A 12,702-nucleotide genomic window follows, 5' to 3' on the forward strand; every position below is an offset into this window, starting at 1 on the left:
ATTCATATGTCACACACTAAAATCCAAACAATATTTACATTTATTCAAAGTAGTATTTATTATGCGTCAAATCATTGTGAACCTGGAGAAATACTTTACAAAGAAGCTGCCTAATGGGCGTTTATGCGATATAAATTTCAGTTTGGCAGCAAAATATTGATAAGTATTTTGATTTGGTTACAGCAATACCGGACTGCTGCAATTGGCACAAGGCTCTTGCAGCAACGTTTTTCAACTTGATTCAATGGTAAAGCAACCTGTGTTCTGTCAGGTTATGTACACACAAGTTCAGAAATATTTAGGAATGTGCAATGAGGCACATTGAAATTACAAGTGGCTGCACATTTACAGTTCGATAATACGAGGAATTGAATACAACGCTAATACAATCATTTCGACGTGGATTCAACATTGCAAGACGATGTAAACATGCGCGGGTTTGCAATTAGATTACTTCTCTTCTGTCCTTGTTTGTATAAAAGTCATAAAATCAGTCGTTGTATGCGTGCTAAAATTCATGTTCAAACCGCATTATATTGATATTTTCTAAATAGAAAATGAGTTTATAAAATATGAATACAATACTGTTTCAGCATATAAAAATGCTGAATTTTACATCGAGTATTACGATTAGTATTATGACCCACTTTTTATACAAAAAAGGATAGATGATTTTGATAAGCAATCTAATTGCAAAACCGCGCATGTTTACAAGTATTCAACGTCTTGATATGTTGAATCAACATAAAAATAGCTATCTGTCTAATGAAAGGAAAAACTTTCATTGAGCTCCGCGTTTTATTTAGGCTGTGGTTGAAGCCAATGTTTATAAAACCGCAGTCATTCAAATAGTTTATTTTGCGCAAAAGCAAGCTTGACATACTCGTGTGGAATGTGCAGGGCATAAAGGCTTTTCACAGCACTGACATTGGCCACGGTTTTTTGGTAGCTTATTTTTTCTGGCTTTGGCACCTTCTCCCATAATAGCGTGTTTGCATACGTCGCATCTACGTCGTATCGACGATAGTTGGGGTAGAGTGGCCCTTCTGCCGCTTGGAGTTGTTGTTGAAGGTTGTTTCCCTATTACTGCTTCAATCTTATGTATGGTGTGATAGTTCAGGCCCTGGAGAGATCGCGACTTTATGAATGGCTTCACGAGTTCCATGGCCAGTTCCCAACCGAAGTCGAAGGATTTTCGCTTGCGTGGATCAGTCCCTTCATTTAGTGCTAAAACTGTAGATGCGTTGACACGGCAAGTATCCAAAAAATAAGCAAACGCAGTAGTTGTCCATCGTGGGGACTTCGCTTTGCACGTGAATGAACCCATCCTTTGGTCGATGATATCGGTGCCACCCTTTGTGAAGTCGTAAAGCTTATACAAGCCTGGCTTCTTTTTGCCGTCATCCTTGGTAATCCCCAATAGAGGTTGCATGGTCGTCAACATCAACACATTCCGCATGCCAGAACTCTTCGTTTTTACTACATAAGAATGTAGGCTGAGGTCAGCCTCACTCGTCTGCCAATAAATTTCGTACGAAAATTCCTCTCTACCACTCACTTGCTTCACTTCCAGGGGTATTCCTCTACGTATAGCATTGAGGGTTCCCACTGACGTTATACCCCTGTCAAGCAACCACTGCGCGAGTGGTATGGAGGTGTACAAGCGGTCATACGAAATATTCCGACCTTGAAGGTCACCGTGTTGTTCCAGGCTCATCACCATTCCTTTTACCACTTCTTCTGTTCCACGAACGTAAAAATGAAATGGTTCTTCCTTCGGTTTACCTGAATAGACCGATGCCGTAAATGTGTATGGGAATCTGCTGGCGTTTACCGACTTGAACAGAAGGCCATATTTTGCAGGCTTGTTTGGATTATATTGCTTGAAGGCAGTATGTGTCCTCATGGGGTATAGCGTTTCGTCCAACGACAAGTAGTCACCTGGAATGACATGTTTGCCGCAGTTTTCGTTAAATATTTCGAAAACGACTCGAAATGCGGCAAACCGGTCATTCTTCCAACGTTGCGGCCTAGTATTTTGGTCGTCGAACGAAATGTTTGAAAATAAAAATTTAAAGCGGTTCTTGCTCATTGTTGCATTAAACACGGGATGCCCTTGCAGTTGATTGAACAATACATCCGTGGAATGACCAGCCTGTGCTAAAAGCCCCCGAAAATACCCCAATCCAACAAAGGCCAGCATCTCCTCGTTGATGGTTAGGCCAAAATAGCAGTACCTGCTGTCATCTAAAATTCTCTCTGGCAATTGAGAAATAAGTGTGGCAATTTTTGTATTTGTTTCTTGAACAATAATGTTCAAAATGTTTAAAGAAAAAAATAGCTCCCATGCTTGCCGAGGAGTCTTGGCTTCTTTGGCTTCTCCTCTAACACCAGTCGGGCCAGATATAATGTTAGCCGGCCCCTTCTCCCATGGTGCACCGGTCTCGCATTAGACCAAGTAACGCTGACGCCGCCCTCTTGTCTGTTCTTTGGCTTTTCTACAAAAGTTGTATAAGACTTCAGTGTATCGGGAAACTCAACAGCATCGTAGTTGTTCATGTCGAGAGAGGAATCTATGCTGTTCACCAGTCTTTTCGATGTTATAATCCGTCGTGGTGGCGCAAACTCCGGTTGAACATCGCCCATGGACGGTAACTGGTCGTCAATCTCGATCGGAATCGCTGTTGCGGAAGTTGACGGAGAAGAATCCGCTTCTTCATCTGAATCGGAGTGTCATAAATCCTCCAAATCATCCGCCTGGCTTTCGTCGTCAGAATCCAGTAAAACATGTTGCAATATTTCTTCAGCACTGAATCCTTGCCTTGCCATGTTTTATTTAAAAGTGAAAAGGACGTAATGTTTTTAATAATGGCATTGAAATACTAAAGAAAATGTATAATGAAACAAATTGTTAGTCCCATAGAAACTAGTTAGAAAAAAACTGTTACACAGAATTATAAAAATCAAGAATAAACCAAAACTTTGCAATATAATAAATTGTCAGACCGTTGTCAAAAATTGTGAAGTGCACTTTACATATTTACTGACGATGAAACTATATGAATGTTATGGTTATCTACGGTGATTCAGATTAGCTTCTTGAGCAATGCTTCACGTTTATGATAAACTACACGTAGAAGGGAAATCCAACAGGCGTTTGCACAATTTCGTCGTTTAGCGACGTAGATTCGACGAAAGCGGCGTAATAATTAGTAGGCCTACCTGGTATCAATATTGGCTGTTTCTGCAATGTTGCGTTATGACCATGAACGCCACGTGGCTTGAAAAACAACATTATAACGCTGAATGAAACCATGTGCATGAAACTGATAATCTATCTAATAAAATTATCTCTGATCTAAATTCAACGATTGGGCATTGGTATGTCTCAACAAAATTACCAAATTATCCATCATTTTGACGGCTAGAATTCATTGTTGAACCTAAACCGAAAAATAGAGATGCGCTGTTCATATATAATTTTTGATATTTGTTTATATGTTTAGTGAAAATAAGCTGTCATTCTTGTTATTATTGAAAATGAAAAGAGCAGTTTGCAAAACGTCTATATTACCATGAATGCGGTTTCATCTATTTTGATTGTCCCTTGCTGTAGGCCTACTCAGGCAAGTTGTAATTATCACAATCTAACTTTTCCCAACTATGAGCACTATATCTCGATGCGCATTTGTGTATTGTATGAAAATTTTGATGATGTCCAAAAATCAAATATTATTTACAAAATAACTCAGGCTCTTAGAATATCCTCATAATTATGTCACATCAACAAATACTTTCCTGACTTACCAATAGGCCTAACTAAGGTAATAGAGAAACATTCTACTAACGGACAGTTCAGTGATAAAAAAAAATCCAAAAGTTTGATATTTCTTTCAAATGCAAACAATATAAGTTTTTCATAACAAGATGAAGTTCAATAGCATTACAAGAATTCCATCACCATAATTCAAAAAGAACCTTTCCATTACTTGGGTTGACCCTTGCGATTACTCCGCATATGGGTTATGTTATGTACCACTATAGTTCACCGTACTGCCGATTGCCTAAAGCATGAAAAAAGTTGCATCAGTCTGCGGTTATAAGTTATATTTTTTTCTAAATTCAACTAAAACAGCTATTCGCATTATGAAACAGCTGGATAAGTGCCATAAATCAAACTATGGAATAAGTTTGTTTCCCTATAAAAACGCCTGCCTGCAAAATGATACCATGTTCATAAAAATTACTAGATATACATAACGCAATATACATTATGATATTATATTTTCTAATTATACATTTCCAGTCCTTGTCACAGACTGCATAATGCTTACTCATTCACTTTCAATGTAACTGAAACTAGTTGTAAGATAAAACCTATATATCACACGCGCTATCAAGTAAAAGCGTTCTATTTTACATTGATTCGATTGGCTCAATATGAGATGGCTACTTCTAAACTACACTTATGAAGGCAGAGTCTGCAATTACTTGAATTTTTGCAGGTGTTACCTACAATAAATAATGCGATTAATCGAATACAATTCTCACACAACTCGTGAATATGTCTAGTCAATCAGCGCTAACATAATGCTGGATGATGCATTATTGTTTATTGAATAATTTAGTAAATATGCTAACTTCATCTGTTTGTTATTGTGAGACGAAACTAGGAAGAATGGAAATAGAAATGGATAAAATAAAGGTATTTTTATTCAATGTAAACGCGCTGCCGCGTGTCATTATCTAACTAAAATATCTCTCGCCGCTAGCCTATGTCGATTCATCGTTTTCTGACGTCACGTCCATTCGACAATAAACGATTTCTTTCATGCATTCTCAGTTCAGGTTGGCAGTAACCCGCCTTTCCGTCGATTCAACGTTGCAAGACGTCGCATAACTTCATATCTTTAGTTTGGTAAACGGAGATAAGATTTCATTGTGACATTGCTATGTAAACTTATATTTCACATGAGACAACTTAACAAGTAAATACACAAGTTTTCACAATTTATGACGAGTTGTAACACATGGAAATGTTACGCTACAATTGCTTTGCAAGGTACTGCATTGCGGTTTAGTTTATCAGTGACAGTGAACCTGGTACAAGAAGCCTCGAATATATTGATTCAACTAAGCCGCATCACGTATAAACGTGGTGGAACGATCGTCCTTTTCACAAAAGCGTGATGTTCTGGTTTATCCTACACAAATGAGAAGCGTATTGCATTTCAAATCTTTACATGTCGACTTGGAAATAAATGTTTACAAGTACAGTATATGTGAGAAGCTTTGGGAACATCGACGCCTTTTCTGCTTTTGATAGTGTGTCGGACACAAGGGAAGATTTGAAACCAAAATCATAATATGTTACAGCGCAGCTTCTATCACTTTCAATACTTATCTCACATTTTACATCAAATCTACTCCAAATGACGCTGAGTCATTGCAATACCGTTGTAGCCTATGCTTTGTTATTGAAAGGACATCATTGTTTGCGAGAAACAATGCTCGCTCTAGATGCATTGGCATCAAGTCTTTATGTTTAATTTTACGCAATTTCAACCGCAAGCGACGGTAACTCATCGTATCAAAGTTGAAGCTTTTCTTGTATCGACGTCGCTTATAAGCCGTGGTGAGAACAAAAGGTCCACGCATACAGCCAATTTCCTTCACGCTGTGAAGCAGTTAGGATTAACGAGACATGGGCCAAATTAATTACTTTCATCCAGCTGGTGGGAAAATTTTGAACAATAGAATATGAAATATTTCAGAGGATGTGCTGAGAAATGCCTTATATCTCTCAATTTATAACCTTTATTCGCTCAAAATTTCAGCTCAATAGAGGTGAATGAAAGTTAGGAAAAGTCAAGAAATCTCGTAGTCGCAGCCTCAGTGGTTTTAGAGATACAACTGTTGATGCAAAAAAGTTGAATTGACAGCCCCCCCCCCAACCTTCAAAGAGTTAAGAATCAAGCGTAATAATCGTCTCTCAACCAGCAGTTATTTGCTTGTGACTCATCTTTCCTCTTTTGTGTGTTTCAATTGTTGTCACGTGTTTGTACTTTACACCTCATGTGATCTGTTACCCGCAATGTTATTTACATGGAATCATTGACTATTATCATTCATGTATCACTTGTTGAGTTTGTGCTTTTCAGTTTGGAGTATCGTTACAGTGCACAGTTAGATTTATCTCATAATTCTCATTTTATGTATTGCAGATTTAAAATAATTCCTGATGAAGACACAAGTAGCTACGTGTCGAAAACGCTTGAGTTTATTTTAATTATGTTATGATACTTGGTGTAATAAATATGTTAAACCCGTTGAAGTTACTTTGTTTTTTCTGTCTGTCATTATAGACATTATCCAAATATTGTTCAATGTTCAGGAGCATCTTCTATAGGAGCGTATATCTAGATGGATGTAACATTGTAAGGTTTTCCTCGAATTCCTATAGACATTCTGTCACTGAAAACACGATAGTTTTCGATAAATTTTAACACTTTCTTTGTCACAATGACACCAACTTTCTTCTTTTTGTTACATCATTACCTGAAAATAAGTAGGGTCATTTTTTTGACCTAAAAAATTGAAAAATATGAATTTATTTTTTTGGCATAATAACAACACATGACTTTATTTTTAGAGCATCAAATCTATGCTAATCTCCGTAATTAATAACTCGTATGTAAGTTTTTACATGTATTTTGAACAATAACACACTCGAACAACTAACAAAACACTTCTGTTTCACCTGAAAATCACTACAAAAATTCAAATGTCTAATGCATGTAGCCTACCTACCAAACCAGCTACTAAGTAGTAAGAGTCAAAGCTCTGAGCTCGAAAAGTACCCTTGGCTCTTAATTAGATCTCAGCACTGGCTGACCTACTGCAAGTGTTTATAATATTCAGTGACTAGATTGTGTGTTGCGAAATAACGTGCCAAGATGATGTCACAAGGCAAACTGACATCAAACAGCAAGAGCTATTATTAGGCTACAGAAAATAATGAAAATGTTGCTTCCAATGCTTTGTGAAACTCAGCGTGAGAACTCTCTGCCTCCCTCATCCACAAATTATCAAATTTCAATGTCTATAGGCAGTGACGCCGGCAGGGGGGAGGCAGGCGGGGCAGCTGCCCCCCCAATGTTTTGGGCATCATCTTTTTAAATTTTTTTTTTTGATTATTACATATTAATATTATTTTTTTAATATTTAGATCTCAACCTCAAGTAAGTCAACTCAAGTTGTAAGGGGGGTAAAAGCTCTCTCTTTAAAAAAAGTATGAAAAACCTTGATGACTAAATTGTACAGTAAATAAAAAGATTTTCTACAGAAGCAAAGATATAGACTTTTTAAAGTTTTAACTAACGTCACATTGATGTAGAATAATAACAACCTGTGAAAGTTTTGATACCTCACACTTCCATGACTTCTTCCGCGCGCATTTTGGCATTGGTTGCTTGCAGTGATTCTTTCACTTAAACAAAACGTTTTGTTTCAGCAGTTTTGAGTTGTTCGATTCTTAAGTTGTAAAGGAGACTCAATTTCTCCAATATTTATCATGTATGTTTCTTCTTTAATCTCAGCAGAGTATAAAACTTGTAAAAGTTTGTCATCCATACGACGTCATGAATGAAATTATATTTCAAATCGGCGTTATGACGTGACATCATCTGAACATTTTACCAAATAATAAATTAACAAATTCGATCGTCAAAAGTGGTTTGGTGGTGGTAAATATTACGTAATGAAAAAAATGTGATAAGGTGGAAGACATGACGTCATGTGTTTTCAATACAAATTGAAGTTTAAATTTATTATTTTTTTCATAGTCGTAATCCACCTTCAAAGCGGTACTACAAAGAACAATTTTCGATAAGGGGGGCATCAAGAATAAGTCGACATGACTTTTTAACCCTTAGAAGGTTGGGCTCCTAGAGTCTTGCTCAGTTTGGGGCGGGGGGCTGTCGATTCTTCTTATGCTTTAGGAGTGATATCTCTGTTATTTTGGCACGGTTTCAAAATTTGGGATTCACTTTGTAAAATTATTCACGCTGAGCATATATCCGAAAATTAAAACTATGTGAATTTTAGAACTGCTCATATACGTTGAAATGTTGAGGTCACTTATGAGTGTAATTTGTAGCGTGAGTTTACACATTATTTTTTGGTAGAGTAATGAATAACGTGCATTGTAATGTTGTGATTAATTTTTTTTTACATTATTTTACATACAGCCAATGCCCTTCACGCTGTGAAACAGTTAGGATTAACGAGACATTGGCTAAATTAATTACTTTCATCCAGCTGGTGGGAAAATGTTTCACAATTAGAATATGAAATATTTCAGAGGATGTGCTGAGAAATGCCTTATATCTTTCAATTTATACCCTTTATTCGCTCATAATTTCAGCTCAATAGAGGTGAATAAAAGTTAGGAAAAGTCAAGAAATCTCGTAGTCGCAGCCTCAGTAGTTTTAGAGATACAACTGTTGATACAAAAAAGTTGAATTGACAGCCCCCTCCCCCCCAACCTTCAAAGGGTTTGCATTGAGTCAACAGATCTATGCCTTAAGGTTTACGTCAGCTCCGGAGATCAGTAAAATATAAGGTTGTCATCTTCGGTGCAACAAGACCATTGATTGATTGGTTTAGTGAGGATTCGTAGTCCCATTGCTTTCATTTTGAGTGATCATACTGAATTTATTCCTACAAGACGTTACGTAATGAAAAAATATATAAGTAAGGTTGGAAGACATTACGTCATGTCTTTTCAATTCAAAATGAAGTTTAAAATTTATTCTTTTGTTCATAGTCGTAATCCTCTTTCAAAGCGGTATTACAAAGAACAATTTTCGATAAGGGGGGACATCAAGAATATGTCGACATGACTTTTAAGGTTAACGTCAGCTCCGGAGATCAGTAAAATATAAGGTTCTCATTGTCGTGATTGTAAGCCGCGGGAAATTTTTTCTCTAAAAAACAGATTCCCGGGAAGCTAAACATTTTTTCCAGCCCTGGTAGAAAACAAGAGAAATTAAATAATATACTACTGTCTTGCACCAGTGGCGTAACCAAGGGAGGGGGTTCGTGGGTTTCAACCTTTCAAATTGAATTTACGGATGTTAATACATTGTTTACAAGAAAAGCTTTAGCCTATGATGTAATTTCTCGTCAAACTGTGCAAGGATGCAAGCCATCTGCAACTGCTGAGATCGCTTGTTCAATCTAGATTAACATCTAAACAGCTATTCGTTATACAAAACTTAAATATATCAGAAATAGCCTAAAGTAACTTCATTGTCTCAAAGCTTTTTGTTTGACCCTCATCAAGATGTATGACCTCTATAACGTTACATTTTCTAAACTTTGGGTTGACTTCAGAGCATAAAAGTTAGTGACTTACCGGAATAAGATCGCTTTTTGAATCAACCAAGGAGAAAATTGATAAATAATAAAACTGTAATAATCTCGCAAAAAAAAAGCAATCAACCTATGTCTCTAAAACAAAGTTTGCCTCATTTTAAACGAAACTGCATTAAAAGAGCGAGTTTTGCCAATGCCAAACATTCAAATATCTCAGTCTGGAATTAGCAACAAGAAAACATAGAGACTTAGCTTTATTACCGAAAAAATGCCGAAGAAAACATGATCTTATCCTTTTGCTATGCCACCGGACAGCACCATTTTACAGAAATATTCATACCCACAATTTTGTTGAAAATGCTCTCAGAATGCACCAAAACTGAAAGTAATTTTTCAAAATTTTCTGGGGGAGGCCCCCCAGACCCCCCGCCGCTAAGTGTCGCTTTCGGCGAACACGCCATCGGGCTTCGCCTGCCGGCTGTCAACATCCCCCCCTTTCACAATTTTTGACTACGCTACTGTCTTGCACTGTCAATATTTTGCCCCCCCATTGTTGAAGGTCTGGCGGCGCCACTGTCTATAGGAGCTGTTTGAACTGTATTTACGAAGTTACTAGGGTTCAATCTTTGCATTTTAAAGTAAAAATGAAAAGTCATATTTTATGATCTAAAACAGAAAATAAGACTTTTTATGACTTTGTAACTTCTTAAATTGACCCCGTAACAACGTCGTTGTTTCATTGTTATCGATTTGACAACTTTCTGTACCACCAAAAAAAGATATGACTCTAATGACTTTTACTGGCCCTAGCTGCAATGCTCTCACCAAAGTTGAATAAACCGTTACCAATCCAATGCATTTCACTTATTTTAAGGATGGTAATATTGAGTCTATTCATTTCGTCTTTCATGGTGTTCAGTTTTTCTGCATTTACTCCATTGACATTCCATGTGCTTATATCGTATTGTTTAGTGCAGCGTAGAGTGATAGTATCACTGCAAGCCGTTTCAGAAACTGGGAATCCAGGAGACTTTGCCCTATTAGCGTCATTAGTAGGCCTACTTGAGCTAATTTGACCTTCTCTGCGCTTTCTCAATAGCTTGATTGGTACAATTTAGCCTGGAGGTTCCACTTTCTGGTATCCCTTCGTCTTCACTTTTTTCTTTGTCAGCATAGAGTACTTTGGCAGCTTTCTGGGGTAGGTTGCCAGGTCTTTTTCCTGACTAGAGCCATTTAGTCAATGCATGTAGCATACGTTGTTGCCACTTTTCTACCACGTCGAGAAAAAACGGTTGGTCGAAAGCAGAAGAAGATGAAGTTCCTAAATTCCTTCTAAATCAATATAGTCGTTATGGAGGTTAGAAAACATAACATGTACCATTTTCTTGCCAAATGTTACGACAAAATCTTTAAGATTTTAAGAAAAGGAAGTCTGATTTACGCACGGTACTTCTTTATTTCCAACTTTAAGTTCACAATTAGAGAAAATCTCACGTTTTGTGAGTCAACGTTTTGTTGAAGCAACAGAGAAAACACAGAAGGTCTGCACAATGGTCATTCAAAAGATGAAAATAAAAACTTAACAATTGTGCAAGGCTAACGTTTTGTTGTTGATTTGCAGTGTAAAGGCCGTTTAATCGAAAAGATTTTAGCGTGTACGTAACAAACGTAGGCGTAGTTTGTTGTTAGCTAAACTCAATATCCGTTTGCATTGTTATGGAATCAAAGACGATATAGACTATACAGTCACAAAGATTGTGGAGTCAAAGTGTGATATTTTTTATCAGAATGCAAAACCCATGGTTTGAGAAACATTTTAGGCACCATCATTAAAAATACAAGGGCCCACTAGTTGATTTCGCGGGGCCCGAGATGGTGCTTACCCGACCTGTAAGTCTCAGCAAATTAGACAAAAATCTTAATATGACAACCATGTCAAAAATATCTGCTAACTAGACTAATGACACATGATTTTTGACGTAAATTGCCTGTGATATCTCCGGAAGTTTTCATTCAACTAAATATTTCAACTTGAAGGATTCCAATAAACAGTGAATATGATGTAAACACAGTTCGTTAATTGAAATAATTCGAAGAAACACTTCAGCATTGCCATAAAATAAAATTAAGTAGCTTTTAATGTCTGTGACCTGGTGGACTGTACAGTAGAAAAACGTCAATGCAACGCGAGAATACTCACGCTAAACTGCTGTATTCATAGACCTACTTATCATGATAACAGAACAACAGCTCTCACATGTACCTGCATAATACTCAAACGTGTACTTTCCAGAAGTATTAAACACAGATTTTGTTTTCTGCTAAACTACACAAATATCAGTTTGTTGTTAAGTTGACGTTGCTTAAAAAAACATAAATAAAATTTATTCTTTCATTACAGTGTGAGCTTTCTCACGGACTTGTCGTAGGTCGCTGCTGGTGCGTCAGTCAAGAAGGGGAGGCCGTTTCTGGGTTCCTTTCAAAGCCGGAGAGTACCACGAATTCCGATTGCGACTCCTACATTTCAGAGTTGAACCTGTAGGTCTTATGCAATTTCTCCTTAAGCCGTCCAACGCGATAATAAAAAAGAAGTCGTCAAAAAAAGCAAAACTTCAGGTTTTGCCATTTTTGTAACTTATAGACGTCAATAATTAATATATAATAATCGTTGGTTTGACGAAAATGGCGAACTTTCGATTATAAATCATGGCTTAGTTTTTCATCTTCAGTGCTTGTCATGTGTTCTATTTATTGTTTCGTATTTTTTGTCATGCTTTATTTATTTAGTTGCTTATTTAAACTATAAATACTATTAATACAATAAATAATACATACTACAAAAAGTGCTCAATGCCAAGTATTGTATTTATGTATTTTTTAAGTATAGAATGTTGATGGTGTAAAGAAAATAAATTTTTGTCGAGTGCAAATTGCGTCGTAGCGTTAGTTATCAGCGTCACCTGATACGTCAGTCTGAATATTTTTAAGAATGGAGATAATGAAAAAGAATGGTGTTGAATTTACTTTCATCAATTTGTCAATTACACATTTGCGAAACTCTTAAATAAGTGAAGTTTTACTTAAACTTTTATCACAATTTAGAGCTAAACTATGCTCAGAATGCACCAAATCAAATGTAATTTTTCTGAGGGAGACCCCTCGCTGTTGTATTCGCCTTCGGCGGACACGCTGCCGGAACTCGCCCGTCCGCAGCACCCCCATTTCTAGAACTCACCAGCCCCCACTGCTTACACCCATGACACTGCCTGGTCAAGAGGCCGCAAAAAAACTCATGACAGCTTGAAACAGACATAATTCCTCTGG

At 37.0% G+C, this 12,702-nt stretch overlaps 1 protein-coding gene across 1 annotated transcript in view; it reads left to right on the forward strand.

Moving 5' to 3' along the window:
- LOC145769620 (insulin-like growth factor-binding protein 5) overlaps positions 1–12,273 on the forward strand; it is a 36,111-nt gene extending 23,838 nt beyond the window's left edge. The window contains exon 4 of the mRNA XM_082581290.1: positions 11,780–12,273. Coding sequence (XP_082437416.1) covers positions 11,780–11,920 — 141 coding nt within the window. The 3' untranslated portion in view covers positions 11,921–12,273. The remainder of the gene's footprint in view (positions 1–11,779) is intronic.
- Positions 12,274–12,702: the final 429 nt, after the last annotated feature.

Source organism: Aplidium turbinatum, chromosome 4 (assembly GCF_918807975.1).
Source record: "Aplidium turbinatum chromosome 4, kaAplTurb1.1, whole genome shotgun sequence".
NCBI lineage: Eukaryota > Metazoa > Chordata > Ascidiacea > Aplousobranchia > Polyclinidae > Aplidium > Aplidium turbinatum.